At 44.8% G+C, this 25,000-nt stretch overlaps 1 protein-coding gene across 16 annotated transcripts in view; it reads left to right on the top strand.

The window, feature by feature from the left end:
• LOC109908430 (focal adhesion kinase 1-like) overlaps positions 1 to 25,000 on the top strand; it is a 241,193-nt gene that overhangs the window by 89,480 nt on the left and 126,713 nt on the right. For 9 of the 16 annotated variants that reach the window (XM_031795101.1, XM_031795100.1, XM_031795099.1 and 6 more), the window contains exons 1-2: positions 1 to 430; positions 23,009 to 23,247. The exon at positions 1 to 430 is cut by the window's left edge. In XM_031795101.1, the coding sequence (XP_031650961.1) occupies positions 352 to 430; positions 23,009 to 23,247 (318 nt within the window). In that variant the 5' untranslated portion in view covers positions 1 to 351. The remainder of the gene's footprint in view (positions 431 to 23,008; positions 23,248 to 25,000) is intronic. The other 7 variants (XM_031795110.1, XM_031795109.1, XM_031795111.1 and 4 more) reach the window with 1 other exon arrangement.

The raw sequence follows: 25,000 nt of genomic DNA, 5'->3' as shown, positions 1-25,000 counted from the left end.
CCACTTATCCAGTCATATGATGCCTCTGATAAGAGGAAGTCTCTTGATCCAGCGTGTCTCCCACATACCTGGGATTTGGATAACATGGGAATGATATGAGACTAAGGCACAACAACAACAAAAAATCAACTCGGGGGAATCTCAGGATGAGTCATTCCCGGTGCTCAGAGCGGCAGGGAGCATTGTGATAACCAGGATGTGACGCAACGTCAGCTGGGAGAGGCTACGGATACAAGAGCCAATGAGCATTAGCGGAGCCTCAGTCTCTGTGTAAGCTCTGGGGAGAGTTGCTAGAGTGTAGGAGTGTGGCAGAGCGTGTGTGTGCGTGGAGGAATCTCTTCTACTTGTCCAATGTATGCAGATGGGTACGGATGTCTCTCTCCACACCACTCCAGGGTGACATGCGCCTGCTGGCCCTTTCTGATTGGAGGTAGGAATTGGACAGGGTATCAATTGGGGTACAGAGAAAATAAAGAACGAAAGAGAAAAGGGGACAGAAAAGAGAGGAAGGAGAAGAGAGAAAAGAGAGTAAGGAGAAGAGAGGAAGGAGAAGAGAGAAAAGAGAGGAAGAAGAAGAGAGGAAGGAAAAGAGAGGAAGGAGAAGAGAGGAAGGAAAAGAGAGAAGGAAAAGAGAGAAGGAAAAGACAAAAGAGAGAAGGAGAAGAGAGGAAGGAAAAGAGAGAAGGAAAAGAGAGAAGGAAAAGACAAAAGAGAGAAGGAGAAGAGAGAAGGAAAAGAGAGAAGGAGAAGACAAAAGAGAGAAGGAGAAGAGAGGAAGGAAAAGACAAAAGAGAGAAGGAGAAGGAAATGTGGACAGAAAATAGAGAAAGAAAGGGCGCCTGAAAAAAGAAAGATTCTCAGGTGACATAGTTGCTTGTGTGTCAGTCTTAGGTTTCCAGTTTGTTTGCGTTTTCAAATGTTATCCGACTGTATAATTGTTAGATGGGATCAATTAAATTGGTTGTTGTTTTCATGGTGGCTGTTGCCTTCATGTAAGGATGTCGTTGCTCTCTTTACTCTGTATTAGATGGAGGTCTGCTACTGTATGCATTTCACTGTGTGAATGTGAGGTTTCCCTCCCTGGTCCAGGGCTGTGTGTGATTGGCTGGGTTTGATGTAGTGCAGCTCAGGGAGGTTATGGGCCGTGTTTATGAGAAGCACAAGCTGGGCCCGTACAACTGCTGTTGTCATGACTACATAGCTACCTCTTACCTGATCATTAGTTATTATGCATTATCAGATACAGTGACATGGGGATTGTGACCAGTATGACATCCTATAAGCACACTTTATTCTGAGACTGGGGTCGTGTAGATAGGATTCAACTGGCTGGGGTAGTGTAGATATGATTCAACTGGCTGGGGTAGTGTAGATATGATTCAACTGGCTGGGGTAGTGTAGATAGGATTCAACTGGCTGGGGTAGTGTAGATAGGATTCAACTGGCTGGGGTAGTGTAGATAGGATTCAACTGGCTGGGGTAGTGTAGATATGATTACACTAGCTGGGGTAGTGTAGATAGGATTCAATCGTCTGGGATAGTGTAGATATGATTACACTAGCTGAGGTAGTGTAGATAGGATTCAATCGGCTGGGGTAGTGTAGATATGATTCAACTGGCTGGGGTAGTGTAGATATGATTCAACTGGCTGGGGTAGTGTAGATAGGATTCAATCGGGTGGGGTAGTGTAAATATGATTCAACTGGCTGGGGTAGTGTAGATATGATTCAACTGGCTGGGGTAGTGTAGATATGATTCAACTGGCTGGGGTAGTGTAGATATGATTCAACTGGCTAATAGATCAGTGTAACGGTTGTTGGAAGGAGAGGACCAAGGTGCAGCATGATATGTGTCCATATTTATTAAATGAACACTGAAATAACAAGGAGAATGACCGAAACAGTTCAGGCTGGTGCAGACACACAACAGAAAACAACTACCCACAAAACCCATGTGGGCAAGAGCTACCTAAGTATGGTTCTCAATCAGAGACAACGACAGACAGCTGTCCCTGATTGAGAACCATACCCGGCCAAAAACAAAGAAATACAAAAACATAGAAAAAAGAACATAGAATGCCCACCCTAGTCATACCCTGGCCTAACCAACATAGAGAATGAAAAGCCTCTCTATGGCCACGGCGTGACAATCAGTAGGAAAATAACTTTGAAGTCCTTTCTGTAACTCTTTGTTTTCTACCAACAAAAGGGTTCATGATCTGTTTAAGGATGTAATGAAATGTAAACACAGTTTGGACACCGCGCATTAGCTAAAGGGTGCAAATGTCACCAGCCAAATCAAATCAAATCAAATCAGCCAGACCGCATTCAAAACCATGTCTGAGGATTTCGCAATTTTCCTAACACTTGACAAGCACTCTTCCCAAAGGAGACTACCTCTAAAACCAATCGAGGCGCAATAACATTTTAATTGATGGAATTGAGGATGTAAAGACTGAAACTCGGCATGACACAGAAGTCAAGGTCAAGAAACTCCTGGCAGATCATCACAAACTGGATCCTAAACTCTTGGAGATGGAGAGGGCCAGATGAACTCAAACTGGATCCTAAACTGATGGAGATGGAGAGGGCCAGATTAACTCAAACTGGATCCTAAACTGATGGAGATGGAGAGGGCCAGATAAACTCAAACTGGATCCTAAACTGATGGAGATGGAGAGGGCCAGATCAACTCAAACTGGATCCTAAACTGATGGAGATGAAGAGGGCCAGATCAACTCAAACTCGATCCTAAACTCATGGAGATGGAGAGGGCCAGATCAACTCAAACTGGATCCTAAACTCATGGAGATGGAGAGGGCCAGATCAACTCAAACTGGATCCTAAACTCATGGAGATGGAGAGGGCCAGATTAACTCAAACTGGATCCTAAACTGATGGAGAGGGCCAGATCAACTCATGGAGATGGAGAGGGCCAGATCAACTCAAACTGGATCCTAAACTGATGGAGATGAAGAGGGCCAGATCAACTCAAACTGGATCCTATACTCATGGAGATGGAGAGGGCCAGATCAACTCAAACTGGATCCTAAACTCATGGAGATGGAGAGGGCCAGATTAACTCAAACTGGATCCTAAACTGATGGAGATGGAGAGGGCCAGATCAACTCATGGAGATGGAAAGGGCCAGATCAACTCAAACTGGATCCTAAACTGATGGAGATGAAGAGGGCCAGATTAACTCAAACTGGATCCTAAACTCATGGAGATGGAGAGGGCCAGATCAACTCAAACTGGATCCTAAACTCATGGAGATGGAGAGGGTGCATAGCAATGGCAATTTCTTCCCCAATAGATTGCCCAGATCTATAGTGGTGAAACTGCTGAGGTTCAAAGACAAGGAGGGGATTCTCAGGAGAACCAAGTGCCTGAAGGGGACCAAAATCTTCATCAATTTAGACTTCTCCGAAAAGGTAAACATCAAAAGAAAGGAACGACTAATTCAAGAACAGAAGAAAGGTAACATCGCATACCTGAAGTATGATCAGCTGGTCGTTCACCCCGCCTCTTGTAGGCCTATGGCAAGTGACTCTGCTATAGTCAACTGACTCACACACACACACACACCCACACACACACATAGACAGACACACATATTTATTCTACTTTGTTCATGTGTTTCACCTCGCCTCGTGACCTAAAACACACACTGTTCTTATAGTCTTCAGTGGTGTTATGAGGACTGTGTCAATGTGGCTTCCATAGGAAGTGCACCCCATTGGTCAAACTAACACCAAATGTGTGGTTGTAATGGACATTTCTGTTTCCTTTCCACTCTATGGATGATTCCCACTGTGTATCTCTCTTAGTTGGGCAGGAGATCAACCCTGATAACATGGTCTCTAACCCGTTAGATATTAATGAAGCCAAGGATATCAACCCTGATAACATGGTCTCTAACCCGTTAGATATTAATGAAGCCAAGGATATCAACCCTGATAACATGGTCTTTAACCCATTAGATATTAATGAAGCCAAGGAGATCAACACTGATAACATGGTCTCTACCCCGTTAGATATTAATGAAGCCAAGGATATCAACCCTGATAACATGGTCTTTAACCCGTTAGATATGAATGAAGTCAAGGATATCAACCCTGATAACATGGTCTTTAACCCATTAGATATTAATGAAGCCAAGGATATCAACCCTGATAACATGGTCTCTAACCTGCTAGATATTAATGAAGCCAAGGATATCAACCCTAATAACATGGTCTTTAACCCGTTAGATATTAATGAAGTCAAGGATATCAACCCTGATAACATGGTCTCTAACCTGTTAGATATTAATGAAGCCAAGGATATCAACCCTGATAACATGGTCTTTAACCCGTTAGATATTAATGAAGTCAAGGATATCAACCCTGATAACATGGTCTCTAACCCGTTAGATATTAATGAAGCCAAGGATATCAACCCTGATAACATGGTCTCTAACCTGCTAGATATTAATGAAGCCAAGGATATCAACCCTGATAACATGGTCTTTAACCCGTTAGATATTAATGAAGCCAAGGATATCAACCCTGATAACATGGTCTCTAACCCATTAGATATTAATGAAGCCAACAATAAATATAATGATTGTGTTGATCCAGATTCAAATTTCCTGAAATTTACCGGAGATGAGTCTATCAATTGTGATTACTATAATGGTAAAACTTCTTTGGGATAGGGGGTGGTATTTTCACGTCCGGATGAATAGCATGTCCAAAGTAAACTGCCTGTTTCTCAGGCCCAGAAGCTGGGATGTGCATATAATTGGTAGATATAGATAGAAAACACTCCAACGTTTCTAAAACTGTTAAAGTCATGCTTGTGAGTATAACAGAACTTTATTTGGCTGGCGAAACACCAAGGACAAATCATCCAGGATTTGTTATTAAGATGATGTTTTCAATTGGATTTCTATGGGATACTAGATTTATGAGGCCTCTGGTTGCAGTTCCTATGGCTTCCACTAGATGTCAACAGTCTTTAGAAATTGGTTGATGTTTTTCCTTTGAGAAATGAAGAAGTAGCCCTTTCCTTTCTGGGTGTCGAGCCAAGTGGACTGTTTTGTTTGGGGCGCACAACCTGGAACTTGCTCCACTTTCACTTTTTCCGCTATTGAACACAGTATATTCCGTCTTAAATTTGATTGATTATTTACGTTTTAGGATACCTAAGGATGGATTAGGAAAGTTGTTTGAAATGTTTGCAGGTAACTTATTAGATCATTTGTAGTCATGTTGGGCGAGTTGGAACCGGTATTTTTCTGAATCAAACACGCCAAATAAATTGAGATTTTGGGGATCTATTGAAGGAATTAATCAATCAAAAGGACCATTTGTGATGTTTATGGGACATATTGGAGTGCCAACAGAAGAAGGTAAGACAACATGAATTATATCGTTATTCCTGAGTTTTGTGTCGTGCCTGGCTGGTTGAAAAATGTTTGTCATGCATTTGTATGATAGGTCGCTATCCAGATAATCGCATGGTTTGCTTTCGCCGTAAAAGCCTTTTTGAAATCTGACACTGTGTCTGGATTAACAAGAAGTTAAACTTCATTTTGGTGTATCATTTAATTTGTATTTGGCGCCATTTTACCGGATGTTGTCAAATCGTTCCCGCCAACGTGATTTGATCCATAAGAAGTTAAATTGCTTATCTAATTCCAAGACGAGCTAATTTTCGACCTTTTTTTAAAACATTTGCATTCTTCCTAAAAAATCACGACCCCCTTGTTCATTATCTGTCTTCTCTCAGTCATGAATGTTCCATTGTTGCCCTTTCAGAAACATGGTTGACTGAAGAGACATCCAGGCTTTATGACATGTCTCCATATAATGCCGTTCACCGCTGTAGAACATCCAGAGTGGGAGGAGGAGCGTCCATTTTTGTTCATAACTGTTTAAAGAGAGGACGTCGGACTTGCATCTGATAACATTGATGTTGAATCTCTTTTCATAGAAATGCCCTCCTGTAACTTTTGTGGTAAATAAAGTGGTAATTGGAATTATCTATCGGCCACCCAAGTCTGACATTGGTAGTTTCATTAATATTCTTGCATCACACTTGGAAGCTAAAATTACTTTTTCTATTGGGTGATCACAACAAACTTATTTAAAAGTGAGAACCACTCACTGACATCTGACTTGTTGAATACTTTATACTCCAGCTATCTGTGTCCCCTCATCTATAAGCCCACAGACTGACCAGTTCATCACTATCCCCTCATTTATAAGCCCACAGACTGACCAGTTCATCTGTATCCCCTCATCTATAAGCCCACAGACTGACCAGTTCACCTGTATCTCCTCATCTATAAGCCCACAGACTGACCAGTTCACCTGTATCCCCTCATCTATAAGCCCACAGACTGACGAGTTCACCTGTATCCCCTCATCTATAAGACCACAGACTGACCAGTTCATCTGTATCCCCTCATCTATAAGCCCACAGACTGACCAGTTCACCTGTATCCCCTCATCTATAAGCCCACAGACTGACGAGTTCACCTGTATCCCCTCATCTATAAGACTACAGACTGACCAGTTCACCTGTATCCCCTCATCTATAAGACTACAGACTGACGAGTTCACCTGTATCCCCTCATCTATAAGACCACAGACTGACCAGTTCATCTGTATCCCCTCATCTATAAGCCCACAGACTGACCAGTTCACCTGTATCCCCTCATCTATAAGCCCACAGACTGACCAGTTCACCTGTATCCCCTCATCTATAAGACCACAGACTGACCAGTTCACCTGTATCCCCTCATCTATAAGACCACAGACTGACCAGTTCATCTGTATCCCCTCATCTATAAGCCCACAGACTGACCAGTTCACCTGTATCCCCTCATCTATAAGCCCACAGACTGACGAGTTCACCTGTATCCCCTCATCTATAAGCCCACAGACTGACCAGTTCACCTGTATCCCCTCATCTATAAGCCCACAGACTGACGAGTTCACCTGTATCCCCTCATCTATAAGACTACAGACTGACCAGTTCACCTGTATCCCCTCATCTATAAGACCACAGACTGACCAGTTCACCTGTATCTCCTCATCTATAAGACCACAGACTGACCAGTTCACCTGTATCTCCTCATCTATAAGACCACAGACTGACCAGTTCACCTGACACACTTATTGATCATATGTTGACAAATGATTTGAATAATGTGGCTAATACAGGTATGGTTTATACGGACATTGGTGACTGTAGCTCCCTTCAGTAACCACGAGCACAACCGTTCCTTGATTGTAACTGGCGGCTTTATTCTGTAGTTTTAGTCAGAATGATCACCTTCCGTGAGAACTATAAAGTAAATGAAAAATACAGTTAAGCACACTCTTACAACCTTATCTTACGAGTGACTTATTAGCTTGGTATAACTCTGAAGTGCTTACATACATAACAGTTTAACCGGCGTTATAACGGGTTCAGATTAAACACATGAATAAAGGAAAAATACCTCATTGGCTGCTTATTACAGAAGGGAGGAAATCAAACTTCACACTTATTATTCCTGGCATGAATTCACTCTTCATCCTAACATACACTCTTCAACCTTTATGAACTAAACCCGATGACATGAAAACTTAGCTAACGCAGCGCAGGATTGCCTTCCCTCCAAAAGTGTGTTGCTACAATAAGGATCCCCGTTACAACAGTATTAGCTACTTAGTTCCGATTGTATTATCATTTCCCCCGCACAGCGGATACGTAAACAATTCAAACAAAAGACAACGACATAACCTGTAAGTCTAACTGTCAGTTACAGTGACCACTTTCTAATTGTCCACTTGTCTTTTGCAGCTAGAAATGAACAGATGGGAAAGGTTAATAGCATTACATTTAACAAAAGCGCTTTAAGATGTTGATATGATGATATTTCATGGGATTTTTAAAATAATCAGGCCGATATGGAGTCTGTTTACCAGATTTTTCGCACATCTTTCAATTCTGTATTTCACCACTGCTTTCCCTTAGTTAAGTCACGTAAGAGAGCAGCAGAAGGTTTCTGGAAACCTCAGTTTACAACTGGTCTCAAAAAATCCAGTAACATTTTTTTTTTTTAAGTTTCTCACAAATTCCTCTCCCCTGAATTTAGCAAATTACAAAAAGTTTGACAATACATTTACTCACCTACCTATATCCCCACAAGTATATTTTCCTAACAAATTCCAAGAATCTGTCTCGCCCTGACCTTAGAGAGCCGTTTTATTTCTCTATTTGGTTAGGTCAGAGTGTGATGTGGGGTGGGCATTCTATGTTTTGTTTTCTAGGTTTATTTATTTCTATGTTTTGGTTCTCAATCAGGGACAGCTGTCTATCGTTGTCTCCGATTGGGAATCATACTTAGGTAGCCCTTTTTCCCTCCTTTCAGTGTGGGTAGTTAACTTTGTTTGTGGCACTTAGCCCTGTAAGCTTCACGGTTGTTTTGTTGGCGATTTTAAAAGAAAAGAAGATGTATGCTTACCACGCTGCACTTTGGTCTGCTTCCAACAACACCCGTGACAGAATCCTTATAAAGTCAACAAGAAAAATTATCTATCAACTGTTGGAAAAGGCATCTACAACTATTTCATCTCAATGTATTGTTGGAAATAAGACCTATAATGACCCTGATGTTATTTCCATTGAATTGAATAACTTTTTTTGTGAATGTGGGTTCATCTCTGTCAAAGAAAATAGAGAAACTATAATGAATACTCTCTTGGCATCTATTTAGATTCATCCAAAGCGTTTGACACAGTTGATCATGAAATATTACATTCTAAATTGCATAATTACGTTTTTCATGATTATACATATCATTTGTGATATGTTTATGATAGAGAACAATTTGTTTATGCAAACGTCTGTGCATCTACCAGGGCCAAGATATCCTGTGGTGTCCCACAAGGTTCGGTAATTAGACCTTAATTCCTAATCTATATCAATGACTTAGCTGCTCTGTCTTCTACTGTACCTCCCATTCTCTTCTTAGCTGATGATACCAATTAGATTTTATCACATAAGAGTTTTGATTCACTGGTTAATGAATCCAACTCAGTATGGCCAAATTATCTGAATGGTTCCAGATAAACAAATTATCTTTAAATGTAACTTTATTGCATTCAATAGTAAGAATAATAAATATTATATCCCCAAAAAATGAGCCAGAATCTCAATTGGTGGGAATGAAATTGAACAAGTCATGCCTAGTAGATTCCTCTGAGGTCTAATTGATGAAACGTTATCCTGGAAAGATCATATTAGATTTGTCTGCAGCAAAGTGATGAAATCTGGTATCATCAGTAAGGTTAGTCGTTTGGTTCATCAGCCTTGCTTCTCAACTCTATACCATAGCTTTATTGACCCATATCTCATTTACTGTAATATTGTCTGGGCCAATACATATGCTTCCTATCTACACAAATAACTCATCACAAAATACCTCTGCTAATTACCTGGCTCCATCTGCAACTTTGTTATAAGAAACTTATGTCTATTTAAGACATTAATGTACACCAATTATGCACTTTTATCTACAAATAGTCATATCTCCCAGACAGTTGACCTAAACCCTTCAATGGATTCTTCAGGGTTAATTCTGAAGTCCATCTATATAACACAAGACACTGTGATAACCTTTACCCTGCCCACTGGCATACCTCACATAGTCAATTCTCTGTCAGATACAGAGGTACCATACTCTGGAATTCTTATCTTCACATTGCCAAACATCATCATCCCTCAACAACTTCAAGCGAAGACTGGCGGTCAGCCTGATGAACCAAACTACTCCGTAATCTCCTCCATGTAGACTGGGGGTCAGCCTGATGAACCAAACTACTCAGTAATCTCCTCCATGAAGACTGGAGGTCAGCCTGATGAACCAAACTACTCAGTAATCTCCTCTATGAAGACTGGGGGTCAGCCTGATGAACCAAACTACTCAGTAATCTCCTCCATGAAGACTGGGGGTCAGCCTGATGAACCAAACTACTCAGTAATCTCCTCCATGAAGACTGGGGGTCAGCCTGATGAACCAAACTGCTCTGTAATCTCCTCCATATAGCCTAATTATTGCACACATGCATACACACATTTAGACAAAATAAATACTATTTGTTTTTTTCGTGATTACTTATACATTTATTTATACATTTTATAATTAGTAGGTTTGGGTGTCTGTTTTAACAAACCTTTTTTATTTAGGTACTTACAGTGGTGTAGTGTAGTGTGGCGTGGCGTGGCGTAGTGTGGCGTGGCGTGGTGTAGTGTGGCGTGGTGTAGTGTGGCGTAGTGTGGCGTGGCGTGGTGTAGTGTGGTGTGGCGTAGTGTGGCGTGGTGTGGTGTAGTGTGGTGTGGCGTGGCGTAGTGTGGTGTAGCGTGGCGTGGTGTAGTGTGGCGTGGTGTAGTGTGGCGTGGCGTGGCGTAGTGTGGCGTGGCGTAGTGTGGCGTGGTGTGGTGTGGCGTAGTGTGGTGTGGTGTGGCGTGGCGTAGCGTAGTGTGGCGTGGCGTGGTGTGGTGTGGCGTAGTGTGGTGTAGTGTGGCGTGGTGTAGTGTGGGCGTGGTGTAGTGTGGCGTGGCGTGGTGTAGTGTAGTGTGGCGTGGCGTAGTGTGGCGTGGCGTAGTGTAGTGTGGTGTAGTGTGGCGTAGTGTGGCGTGGCGTAGTGTGGCGTGGCGTAGTGTGGCGTGGTGTAGTGTGGTGTGGCGTAGTGTGGCGTGGTGTGGCGTGGTGTGGCGTGGCGTAGTGTGGCGTGGCGTGGTGTAGTGTGGCGTGGTGTAGTGTGGCGTGGTGTGGTGTAGTGTGGCGTGGTGTAGTGTAGTGTGGCGTGGTGTGGCGTGGCATGGCGTGGCGTGGTGTAGTGTGGCGTGGTGTAGTGTGGCGTGGTGTAGTGTGGTGTGTGGCGTGGCGTGGTGTAGTGTAGTGTAGTGTGGCGTGGCGTGGTGTAGTGTGGCGTAGTGTGGCGTGGCGTGGCATGGCGTGGCGTGGTGTGGTGTAGTGTGGCGTGGTGTAGTGTGGCGTAGTGTGGCGTGGCGTGGCATGGCGTGGCGTGGTGTAGTGTGGCGTGGTGTAGTGTGGTGTAGTGTGGTGTAGTGTGGCGTAGTGTGGCGTGGCGTGGCATGGCGTGGCGTGGTGTAGTGTGGCGTGGTGTAGTGTGGCATGGCGTGGTGTAGTGTAGTGTGGCGTAGTGTGGCGTGGCATGGCGTGGCGTGGCGTGGTGTAGTGTAGTGTGGCGTGGCATGGCGTGGTGTAGTGTAGTGTGGCGTAGTGTGGCGTGGCATGGCGTGGCGTGGCGTGGTGTAGTGTGGCGTAGTGTGGCGTGGCGTGGCATGGCGTGGCGTAGTGTAGTGTGGCGTGGTGTAGTGTGGCGTGGTGTAGTGTGGCGTGGTGTAGTGTGGCGTAGTGTGGCGTGGCGTGGCGTGGTGTAGTGTGGCGTGGTGTAGTGTGGCATGGCGTGGTGTAGTGTAGTGTGGCGTAGTGTGGCGTGGCATGGCGTGGCGTGGTGTAGTGTAGTGTGGCGTAGTGTGGCGTGGCGTGGCGTGGTGTAGTGTAGTGTGGCGTAGTGTGGCGTGGCATGGCGTGGCGTGGTGTAGTGTAGTGTGGCGTAGTGTGGCGTGGCGTGGCATTGCGTGGCATGGCGTGGCGTAGTGTGGCGTGGTGTAGTGTGGCGTGGTGTAGTGTGGCGTGGTGTAGTGTGGCGTAGTGTGGCGTGGCGTGGCATGGCGTGGTGTAGTGTGGCGTGGTGTAGTGTGGCATGGCGTGGTGTAGTGTAGTGTGGCGTAGTGTGGCGTGGCATGGCGTGGCGTGGTGTAGTGTAGTGTGGCGTAGTGTGGCGTGGCGTGGCGTGGTGTAGTGTAGTGTGGCGTAGTGTGGCGTGGCATGGCGTGGCGTGGCGTAGTGTAGTGTGGCGTAGTGTGGCGTGGTGTAGTGTGGCGTGGCGTGGTGTAGTGTAGTGTGACGTAGCGTGGCGTGGCGTGGCGTGGCGTGGTGTAGTGTAGTGTGACGTAGCGTGGCGTGGCGTGGTGTAGTGTAGTGTGACGTGGCGTGGCGTGGCGTGGCGTGGTGTAGTGTAGTGTAGTGTGGCGTGGCGTGGTGTGGTGTAGTGTAGTGTGGCGTGGCGTGGCGTGGTGTAGTGTAGTGTGACGTAGCGTGGCGTGGCGTGGCGTGGTGTAGTGTAGTGTGACGTAGCGTGGCGTGGCGTGGCGTGGCGTAGTGTAGTGTGGCGTGGCGTGGCGTGGCGTAGTGTGGCGTGGCGTGGCGTGGCGTGGTGTAGTGTGGCATGGTGTAGTGTAGTGTGGCGTAGTGTGGCGTGGCGTGGCGTGGCGTGGCGTGGCGTAGTGTGGCGTGGCGTGGCGTGGCGTGGCAAGCCTTGGTCTTCCAACCTGCACAGCTTTTTTATGTGTATTGTTGTTTAATACTTGTTTTCTTTGGTGCAAATAAATTCAACTTAAAGTATAATATTTGATCTTCTGGCCAGCAACCCTCCCCCCTCCATCCCCAGTGCTAACTACCTTTCTCTCTGTGACCAGCTGAATGTGTGTGTGACCGGTCTGTCCTGCGACGCCTCACCACAGGGGCGTGTTCTGTCCTCCTGTTCCCTGGATGTAGACCATCATCTAATGCCTGTTAATAACATGGACAAACAGAACACACTGTCCAGCAGCAATGTAGCAGAGATTACATCTTGTGCCCCATATTGCTCACACACTGTGTACCCTGTCTGAAGTAACATGCCAGACCCCAGCTCAGCCCTGTGTGTCTGTGTGTACCCTGTCTGAAGTAACAGGCCAGACCTCAGCTCAGACCTGTGTGTCTGTGTGTACCCTGTCTGAAGTAACAGGCCAGACCCCAGCTCAGGCCTGTGTGTCTGTGCGTACCCTGTCTGAAGTAACAGGCCAGACCCCAGCTCAGACCTGTGTGTACCCTGTCTGAAGTAACAGGCCAGACCCCATCTCAGACCTGTGTGTACCCTTTCTGAAGTAACAGGCCAGACCTCAGCTCAGACTTGTGTGTCTGTGTGTACCCTGTCTGAAGTAACAGGCCAGACCCCAGCTCAGACCTGTGTGTACCCTGTCTGAAGTAACAGGCCAGACCCCAGCTCAGACCTGTGTGTACCCTGTCTGAAGTAACAGGCCAGACCCCAGCTCAGGCCTGTGTGTACCCTGTCTGAAGTAACAGGCCAGACCCCAGCTCAGACCTGTGTGTACCCTGTCTGAAGTAACAGGCCAGACCCCAGCTCAGGCCTGTGTGTACCCTGTCTGAAGTAACAGGCCAGACCCCATCTCAGACCTGTGTGTACCCTGTCTGAAGTAACAGGCCAGACCCCAGCTCAGACCTGTGTGTACCCTGTCTGAAGTAACAGGCCTGACCCCATCTCAGACCTGTGTGTACCCTGTCTGAAGTAACAGGCAAGACCCCAGCTCAGACCTGTGTGTACCTTGTCTGAAGTAACAGGCCAGACCCCAGCTCAGGCCTGTGTGTACCCTGTCTGAAGTAACAGGCCAGACCCCATCTCAGACCTGTGTGTACCCTGTCTGAAGTAACAGGCCAGACCCCAGCTCAGACCTGTGTGTACCCTGTCTGAAGTAACAGGCAAGACCCCAGCTCAGACCTGTGTGTACCCTGTCTGAAGTAACAGGCCAGACCCCATCTCAGACCGGGAGATTAACTGATTAAAAAGAGCAGTTTCAGTCAGTACTGCAGTGCACACTGTCTGTGACTTACTGTTGCCTCGCGCCTTTGGCTCTGTGGACGCCAGGATGAAAAAAATAAAAGCAATGCACTTAAAGCTAGTGCCCCTGCTGTTTTCATACTGTAGCCAGTGCTGTGGTGCAATGCCCACCGTCCGTTCACTGCTGCCAATCCTTGTGTTTATTACAGTCCCTTTAAATGTATTAAGAAAACATATTTTAGCTCTGCAGCTCTCTTTAAAGCTCACATGCTCAACCTTGTATCTGTGGCACTTCATTGGAGGCCAAATCCAGTAGAAGTCTCCTGTTTTCCATCGACCGGTGCTTAGTCACTATGTGGGTGCACTCTCACTTCTACCAGGGGAGGTTATTTTGGGCTTTTCCAGCCACATAGAGGGAACAGTACTGCTGACACAAGCTGAATGCACATGTAGTATATTCCCCCAACAGCTCCACACTAGTTGTAGTATATTCTCCCAACAGCTCCACACTAGTTGTAGTATATTCCCCCAACAGCTCCACACTAGTTGTAGTATATTCCCCCAACAGCTCCACACTAGTTGTAGTATATTCCCCCAACAGCTCCACACGAGTTGTAGTATATTCCCCCAACAGCTCCACACTAGTTGTAGTATATTCCCCCAACAGCTCCACACTAGTTGTAGTACATTCCCCCAACAGCTCCACACTAGTTGTAGTACATTCCCCCAACAGCTCCACACTAGTTGTAGTATATTCCCCCAACAGCTCCATACTAGTTGTAGTATATTCCCCCAACAGCTCCACACTAGTTGTAGTATATTCCCCCAACAGCTCCACACTAGTTGTAGTACATTCCCCCAACAGCTCCACACTAGTTGTAGTATATTCCCCCAACAGCTCCACACCAGTTGTAGTATATTCCCCCAACAGCTCCACACTAGTTGTAGTATATTCCCCCAACAGCTCCACACTAGTTGTAGTATATTCCCCCAACAGCTCCACACTAGTTGTAGTATATTCCCCCAACAGCTCCACACTAGTTGTAGTATATTCCCCCAACAGCTCCACACTAGTTGTAGTATATTCCCCCAACAGCTCCACACTAGTTGTAGTATATTCCCCCAACAGCTCCATACTAGTTGTAGTATATTCCCCCAACAGCTCCACACTAGTTGTAGTATATTCCCCCAACAGCTCCACACTAGTTGTAGTATATTCCCCCAACAGCTCCACACTAGTTGTAGTATATTCCCCCAACAGCTCCACACTAGTTGTAGTATATTCCCCCAACAGCTCCATACTAGTTGTAGTATATTCCCCCAACAGCTCCACACTAGTTGTAGTATATTCCCCCAACAGCTCCACACTAGTTGTAGTATATTCCCCCAACAGCTCCACACTAGTTGTAGTATATTCCCCCAACAGCTCCACACCAGTTGTAGTATATTCCCCCAACAGCTCCATACTAGTTGTAGTATATTCCCCCAACAGCTCCACACTAGTTGTAGTATATTCCCCCAACAGCTCCACACTAGTTGTAGTATATTCCCCCAACAGCTCCATACTAGTTGTAGTATATTCCCCCAACAGCTCCACACCAGTTGTAGTATATTCCCCCAACAGCTCCACACTAGTTGTAGTATATTCCCCCCAACAGCTCCACACTAGTTGTAGTATATTCCCCCAACAGCTCCACACTAGTTGTAGTATATTCCCCCAACAGCTCCACACTAGTTGTAGTATATTCCCCCAACAGCTACACACCAGTTGAAGTACATTCCCCCAACAGCTCCACACTAGTTGTAGTATATTCCCCCAACAGCTCCACACTAGTTGTAGTATATTCCCCCAACAGCTCCACACTAGTTGTAGTATATTCCCCCAACAGCTCCACACTAGTTGTAGTATATTCCCCCAACAGCTACACACCAGTTGAAGTACATTCCCCCAACAGCTCCACACTAGTTGTAGTATATTCCCCCAACAGCTCCACACTAGTTGTAGTATATTCCCCCAACAGCTCCACACCAGTTGTAGTATATTCCCCCAACAGCTCCACACTAGTTGTAGTATATTCCCCCAACAGCTCCACACTAGTTGTAGTATATTCCCCCAACAGCTCCATACTAGTTGTAGTATATTCCCCCAACAGCTCCACACTAGTTGTAGTATATTCCCCCAACAGCTCCACACTAGTTGTAGTACATTCCCCCAACAGCTCCACACTAGTTGTAGTATATTCCCCCAACAGCTCCATACTAGTTGTAGTATATTCCCCAACAGCTCCACACTAGTTGTAGTATATTCCCCCAACAGCTCCACACTAGTTGTAGTATATTCCCCCAACAGCTCCACACTAGTTGTAGTATATTCCCCCAACAGCTCCACACTAGTTGTAGTATATTCCCCCAACAGCTCCACACTAGTTGTAGTATATTCCCCCAACAGCTCCACACTAGTTGTAGTATATTCCCCCAACAGCTCCACACTAGTGGTAGTATATTCCCCCAACAGCTCCACACTAGTTGTAGTATATTCCCCCAACAGCTCCACACTAGTTGTAGTATATTCCCCCAACAGCTCCACACTAGTTGTAGTATATTCCCCCAACAGCTCCACACCAGTTGTAGTATATTCCCCCAACAGCTCCATACTAGTTGTAGTATATTCCCCCAACAGCTCCACACTAGTTGTAGTATATTCCCCCAACAGCTCCACACTAGTTGTAGTATATTCCCCCAACAGCTCCATACTAGTTGTAGTATATTCCCCCAACAGCTCCACACCAGTTGTAGTATATTCCCCAACAGCTCCACACTAGTTGTAGTATATTCCCCCAACAGCTCCACACTAGTTGTAGTATATTCCCCCAACAGCTCCACACTAGTTGTAGTATATTCCCCCAACAGCTCCACACTAGTTGTAGTATATTCCCCCAACAGCTCCACACTAGTTGTAGTATATTCCCCCAACAGCTACACACCAGTTGAAGTACATTCCCCCAACAGCTCCACACTAGTTGTAGTATATTCCCCCAACAGCTCCACACTAGTTGTAGTATATTCCCCAACAGCTCCACACCAGTTGTAGTATATTCCCCCAACAGCTCCACACTAGTTGTAGTATATTCCCCCAACAGCTCCACACTAGTTGTAGTATATTCCCCAACAGCTCCATACTAGTTGTAGTATATTCCCCCAACAGCTCCACACTAGTTGTAGTATATTCCCCCAACAGCTCCACACTAGTTGTAGTATATTCCCCCAACAGCTCCATACTAGTTGTAGTATATTCCCCCAACAGCTCCACACTAGTTGTAGTATATTCCCCCAACAGCTCCACACTAGTTGTAGTACATTCCCCCAACAGCTCCACACTAGTTGTAGTACATTCCCCCAACAGCTCCACACTAGTTGTAGTATATTCCCCCAACAGCTCCATACTAGTTGTAGTATATTCCCCCAACAGCTCCACACTAGTTGTAGTATATTCCCCCAACAGCTCCACACTAGTTGTAGTACATTCCCCCAACAGCTCCACACTAGTTGTAGTATATTCCCCCAACAGCTCCACTACTAGTTGTAGTATATTCCCCCAACAGCTCCACACTAGTTGTAGTATATTCCCCCAACAGCTCCACACTAGTTGTAGTATATTCCCCCAACAGCTCCACACTAGTTGTAGTATATTCCCCCAACAGCTCCACACTAGTTGTAGTATATTCCCCCAACAGCTCCACACTAGTTGTAGTATATTCCCCCAACAGCTCCACACTAGTTGTAGTATATTCCCCCAACAGCTCCACACTAGTTGTAGTATATTCCCCCAACAGCTCCACACTAGTTGTAGTATATTCCCCCAACAGCTCCACACTAGTTGTAGTATATTCCCCCAACAGCTCCACACTAGTTGTAGTATATTCCCCCAACAGCTCCACACTAGTTGTAGTATATTCCCCCAACAGCTCCACACTAGTTGTAGTATATTCCCCCAACAGCTCCACACTAGTTGTAGTATATTCCCCCAACAGCTCCACACTAGTTGTAGTATATTCCCCCAACAGCTCCACACTAGTTGTAGTATATTCCCCCAACAGCTCCACACTAGTTGTAGTATATTCCCCCAACAGCTCCACACTAGTTGTAGTATATTCCCCCAACAGCTCCACACTAGTTGTAGTATATTCCCCCAACAGCTCCACACTAGTTGTAGTATATTCCCCCAACAGCTCCACACTAGTTGTAGTATATTCCCCCAACAGCTCCATACTAGTTGTAGTATATTCCCCCAACAGCTCCACACTAGTTGTAGTATATTCCCCCAACAGCTCCACACTAGTTGTAGTATATTCCCCCAACAGCTCCACACTAGTTGTAGTATATTCCCCCAACAGCTCCACACTAGTTGTAGTATATTCCCCCAACAGCTCCATACTAGTTGTAGTATATTCCCCCAACAGCTCCACACTAGTTGTAGTATATTCCCCCAACAGCTCCACACTAGTTGTAGTATATTCCCCCAACAGCTCCACACTAGTTGTAGTATATTCCCCCAACAGCTCCACACTAGTTGTAGTATATTCCCCCAACAGCTCCACACTAGTTGTAGTATATTCCCCCAACAGCTCCACACTAGTTGTAGTATATTCCCCCAACAGCTCCACACTAGTTGTAGTATATTCCCCCAACAGCTCCACACTAGTTGTAGTATATTCCCCCAACAGCTCCATACTAGTTGTAGTATATTCCCCCCATTACTAGTTGTAGTATATTCCCCCCAACAGCTCCACACTAGTTGTAGTATATTCCCCCAACAGCTCCACACTAGTTGTAGTATATTCCCCCAACAGCTCCACACTAGTTGTAGTATATTCCCCCAACAGCTCCACACTAGTTGTAGTATATTCCCCCAACAGCTCCATACTAGTTGTTGTATATTCCCCCAACAGCTCCACACTAGTTGTAGTATATTCCCCCCAACAGCTCCACACTAGTTGTAGTATATTCCCCCAACAGCTCCACACTAGTTGTAGTATATTCCCCCAACAGCTCCACACCAGTTGTAGTATATTCCCCCAACAGGTCCATACTAGTTGTAGTATATTCCCCCAACAGCTCCACACTAGTTGTAGTATATTCCCCCAACAGCTCCACACTAGTTGTAGTATATTCCCCCAACAGCTCCATACTAGTTGTAGTATATTCCCCCAACAGCTCCACACCAGTTGTAGTATATTCCCCCAACAGCTCCACACTAGTTGTAGTATATTCCCCCAACAGCTCCACACTAGTTGTAGTATATTCCCCCAACAGCTCCACACTAGTTGTAGTATATTCCCCCAACAGCTCCACACTAGTTGTAGTATATTCCCCCAACAGCTCCACACTAGTTGTAGTATATTCCCCCAACAGCTACACACCAGTTGAAGTACATTCCCCCAACAGCTCCACACTAGTTGTAGTATATTCCCCCAACAGCTCCACACTAGTTGTAGTATATTCCCCCAACAGCTCCACACCAGTTGTAGTATATTCCCCCAACAGCTCCACACTAGTTGTAGTATATTCCCCCAACAGCTCCACACTAGTTGTAGTATATTCCCCAACAGCTCCATACTAGTTGTAGTATATTCCCCCAACAGCTCCACACTAGTTGTAGTATATTCCCCCAACAGCTCCACACTAGTTGTAGTATATTCCCCCAACAGCTCCATACTAGTTGTAGTATATTCCCCCAACAGCTCCACACTAGTTGTAGTATATTCCCCCAACAGCTCCACACTAGTTGTAGTACATTCCCCCAACAGCTCCACACTAGTTGTAGTACATTCCCCCAACAGCTCCACACTAGTTGTAGTATATTCCCCCAACAGCTCCATACTAGTTGTAGTATATTCCCCCAACAGCTCCACACTAGTTGTAGTATATTCCCCCAACAGCTCCACACTAGTTGTAGTACATTCCCCCAACAGCTCCACACTAGTTGTAGTATATTCCCCCAACAGCTCCATACTAGTTGTAGTATATTCCCCCAACAGCTCCACACTAGTTGTAGTATATTCCCCCAACAGCTCCACACTAGTTGTAGTATATTCCCCCAACAGCTCCACACTAGTTGTAGTATATTCCCCCAACAGCTCCACACTAGTTGTAGTATATTCCCCCAACAGCTCCACACTAGTTGTAGTATATTCCCCCAACAGCTCCACACTAGTTGTAGTATATTCCCCCAACAGCTCCACACTAGTTGTAGTGTATATTCCCCCAACAGCTCCACACTAGTTGTAGTATATTCCCCCAACAGCTCCACACTAGTTGTAGTATATTCCCCCAACAGCTCCACACTAGTTGTAGTATATTCCCCCAACAGCTCCACACCAGTTGTAGTATATTCCCCCAACAGCTCCACACCAGTTGTAGTATATTCCCCCAACAGCTCCACACTAGTTGTAGTATATTCCCCCAACAGCTCCACACTAGTTGTAGTATATTCCCCCAACAGCTCCACACTAGTTGTAGTATATTCCCCCAACAGCTCCACACTAGTTGTAGTATATTCCCCCAACAGCTCCACACTAGTTGTAGTATATTCCCCCAACAGCTCCACACTAGTTGTAGTATATTCCCCCAACAGCTCCACACTAGTTGTAGTATATTCCCCCAACAGCTCCACACTAGTTGTAGTATATTCCCCCAACAGCTCCACACTAGTTGTAGTATATTCCCCCAACAGCTCCATACTAGTTGTAGTATATTCCCCCAACAGCTCCACACTAGTTGTAGTATATTCCCCCAACAGCTCCACACTAGTTGTAGTATATTCCCCCAACAGCTCCACACTAGTTGTAGTATATTCCCCCAACAGCTCCACACTAGTTGTAGTATATTCCCCCAACAGCTCCATACTAGTTGTAGTATATTCCCCCAACAGCTCCACACTAGTTGTAGTATATTCCCCCAACAGCTCCACACTAGTTGTAGTATATTCCCCCAACAGCTCCACACTAGTTGTAGTATATTCCCCCAACAGCTCCACACCAGTTGTAGTATATTCCCCCAACAGCTCCATACTAGTTGTAGTATATTCCCCCAACAGCTCCACACTAGTTGTAGTATATTCCCCCAACAGCTCCACACTAGTTGTAGTATATTCCCCCAACAGCTCCATACTAGTTGTAGTATATTCCCCCAACAGCTCCACACCAGTTGTAGTATATTCCCCCAACAGCTCCACACTAGTTGTAGTATATTCCCCCAACAGCTCCACACTAGTTGTAGTATATTCCCCCCAACAGCTCCACACTAGTTGTAGTATATTCCCCCAACAGCTCCACACTAGTTGTAGTATATTCCCCCAACAGCTACACACCAGTTGAAGTACATTCCCCCAACAGCTCCACACTAGTTGTAGTATATTCCCCCAACAGCTCCACACTAGTTGTAGTATATTCCCCCAACAGCTCCATACCAGTTGTAGTATATTCCCCCAACAGCTCCACACTAGTTGTAGTATATTCCCCCAACAGCTCCACACTAGTTGTAGTATATTCCCCCAGCAGCTCCATACTAGTTGTAGTATATTCCCCCAACAGCTCCACACTAGTTGTAGTATATTCCCCCAACAGCTCCACACTAGTTGTAGTATATTCCCCCAACAGCTCCACACTAGTTGTAGTATATTCCCCCAACAGCGCCACACTAGTTGTAGTATATTCCCCCAACAGCTCCACACTAGTTGTAGTATATTCCCCCAACAGCTCCACACCAGTTGTAGTATATTCCCCCAACAGCTCCACACTAGTTGTAGTATATTCCCCCAACAGCTCCACACCAGTTGAAGTACATTCCCCCAACAGCTCCACACTAGTTGTAGTATATTCCCCCAACAGCTACACACTAGTTGTAGTATATTCCCCCAACAGCTCCACACCAGTTGAAGTATAGTACCAGTCAAAAGTTTGGACACACTTACTCTTTCAAGGGTTTTTCTTTATTTTTTACTATTTTCTATATTGTAGAATAAAAGGTGTGCCTTGTCAAAAGTTAAATTGTTATAGTGAGATGTGGTGTATCAGGTAATTCTGTAATTATAGTGAGTAATGTGGTGTATCAGGTAATTCTGTTATTATAGTGAGATGTGGTGTGTCAGGTTATTATGTTATTATAGTGAGATGTGGTGTGTCAGGTTATTATGTTATTATAGTGAGATGTGGTGTGTCAGGTTATTATGTTATTATAGTGAGATGTGGTGTGTCAGGTTATTATGTTATTATAGTGAGATGTGGTGTGTCAGGTTATTATGTTATTATAGTGAGATGTGGTGTGTCAGGTTATTATGTTATTATAGTGAGATGTGGTGTGTCAGGTTATTATGTTATTATAGTGAGATGTGGTGTATCAGGTTATTATGTTATTATAGTGAGATGTGGTGTGTCAGGTTATTATGTTATTATAGTGAGATGTGGTGTGTCAGGTTATTATGTTATTATAGTGAGATGTGGTGTGTCAGGTTATTATGTTATTATAGTGAGATGTGGTGTATCAGGTTATTATGTTATTATAGTGAGATGTGGTGTATCAGGTAATTGTTTTCCATGGAGTTCTCTGCTCCTTCTCAGTGTGTGAAGTGTGAAGAAAGACTGTTACACTTTATCACACCTTGCTGCATTGTGCATTATGGATACCTTTTCACACCTTCAACTTGCTGATACATTTTTCACCAGAGAAATTATTATTAGAGGCTCAGTCAAGGTTGTTGAGAGAAAATGTTGACTTAACATGCTTTATATTTCAGGGATGATGTGTGAAGTTGACTTCCCATGCTTTATATTTCAGGGATGATGTGTGATGTTGACTTCCCATGCTTTATATTTCAGGGATGATGTGTGATGTTGACTTCCCATGCTTTATATTTCAGGGATGATGTGTGATGTTGACTTCCCATGCTTTATATTTCAGGGATGATGTGTGATGTTGACTTCCCATGCTTTATATTTCAGGGATGATGTGTGATGTTGACTTCCCATGCTTTATATTTCAGGGATGATGTGTGATGTTGACTTCCCATGCTTTATATTTCAGGGATGATGTGTGATGTTTACTTCCCATGCTTTATATTTCAGGGATGATGTGTGATGTTTCTACTGTGTTCTCACCCAGTGTGTAACCATAGAATTAATATGAGTAGAACTAGGATCCCCAGTCAAGTCAACGATGCCATAATGGGTGAACTGGTGGCCATTTTGAGTTCCCCCATATGATTATAGCAGGAATTCTAATTCTACGGTTCTTTTTTCTCTCTCTCTCTCTCACTTACAGAATATGACAGACACCTAGCGCACAGCAAAGGCATGGCGACAGCATACCTGGACCCCAACCTCAACCACGCCCTGGCTGGGGGGGCCAAGTCGCGCCTCAGCGCGGGCACAGGCACGGCCACAGAGCGAGCCCCCGGGGCTCCAGACAGGGTCCTGAAGGTCTTTCATCACTTCGAGAGCAACAGCGAGCACAGCACATGGGCCAGTAACATCCGCCATGGGGACGCCACCGATGTCAGGGTAAGACAGACGGCAAATGTCTCAACAGGGGTCACACACCCACTCAGTTGAAGTAGATGTTGCCACTAATCACAGGTCTGGGATCTGATTATCACACACGATGGAACAGCATCTGACCCTGCATCAGAACTAGAGCCAATCAGTGTAGACCCAGCTTTAACCTGCAACTCATTTTACATTTACATTTAACATTTTAGTCATTTAGCAGATGCTCTTATCCAGAGCGATTTACAGGAGCAATTAGGGTTAAGTGCCTTGCTCAAGGACACATCAACAGATTTTTCACCTAGTCAGCTCGGAGATTCGAACCAGCGACTTTTCGGTTACTGCTGCCGTGTAATGGATAATGGACCTATATATTTTTTGAGTAATATAATATTTGAGAGGTAACAATCACCTAAATTAAAGCTAGACAGTCAGGGAGAATTTTAAATTCCAAAAACAATACATTTTAGCAGTATTGATTTTGTTACGTTAAAGCTTATAGAGCACAGCATTAAATCAAATCAAATCAAATTTATTTATATAGCCCTTCGTACATCAGCTGATATCTCAAAGTGCTGTACAGAAACCCAGCCTAAAACCCCAAACAGCAAGCAATGCAGGTGGAGAAGCACGGTGGCTAGGAAAAACTCCCTAGAAAGGCCAATACCTAGGAAGAAACCTAGAGAGGAACCAGGCTATGTGGGGTGGCCAGTCCTCTTCTGGCTGTGCCGGGTGGAGATTATAACAGAACATGGTCAAGATGTTCAATGTTCATAAATGACCAGCATGGTCGAATAATAATAAGGCAGAACAGTTGAAACTAGAGCAGCAGCACAGTCAGGTGGAAGTTGAAACTGGAGCAGCAGCATGGCCAGGTAGACTGGGGACAGCAAGGAGTCATCATGTCAGGTAGTCCTGGGGCATGGTCCTAGGGCTCAGGTCAGTTGAAACTGGAACAGCAGCATGGCCAGGTGGACTGGGGACAGCAAGGAGTCATCATGTCAGGTAGTGGCATTAGCCATGGCATTAGCCATGGCAAAATGTGGAGAGTTGCAGAAAATTGGCTTAAATATTCAGAAATGTCTCTACACTGCCAAGATGGGGGGGCCTGTACATTTATCGACAAAACCTGTGTACACAGTCATGAAGAAGCGTTGTGTGTGTGTGTGTACCTGAATCTCCTACAAACACACACAGACTGATACCCTCACTCTTGTTTGTCTCTCTTGATTTTTTAAATTACCATTTTCATTATTTTATTTCACTTCGTCCTGCCTAAGATTTTCACTGTACCTAGCAATCACACCTGCATCCCTGTACATGTGACTGTAAAACACTGAATCTCTGAATCTCTCCTGTGCTGAAAGAGCATTAATCACTGACTGGATGCAGTCATTTGGCTGTTGGAGCCCAGTGTATTGTTGTGTATAGTCATTCTCCCGAAACTAACATTTGATCCTAAAATTATTAGAATTTTTCGCTAAATATCCTCTTGGATCACTGAGATTAGGATCTGTACTTATCTATTTCATAATTATGTTTTTTTGATCAGATATTATGCCTTTTACCACAATTTTCACAACATTCTCATTACCTCAACAGTCCAAAAAAGTTATAAACAAATCAATTTCTATATGATTCTTTTTTACATTGCTCCCCTAATGAAAAGTCCTGAGTTAAACATAGAACTGCCATTTTTTTAAATTTAAAATGAAATTATAAAATTATAATAAAATGAAATCAAATCACAATTTGAGCTTTTTATCCA

This window comes from Oncorhynchus kisutch, linkage group LG17 (assembly GCF_002021735.2).
Source record: "Oncorhynchus kisutch isolate 150728-3 linkage group LG17, Okis_V2, whole genome shotgun sequence".
Lineage (NCBI taxonomy): Eukaryota > Metazoa > Chordata > Actinopteri > Salmoniformes > Salmonidae > Oncorhynchus > Oncorhynchus kisutch.
This window is presented reverse-complemented; position numbering and strand designations above follow the sequence as displayed.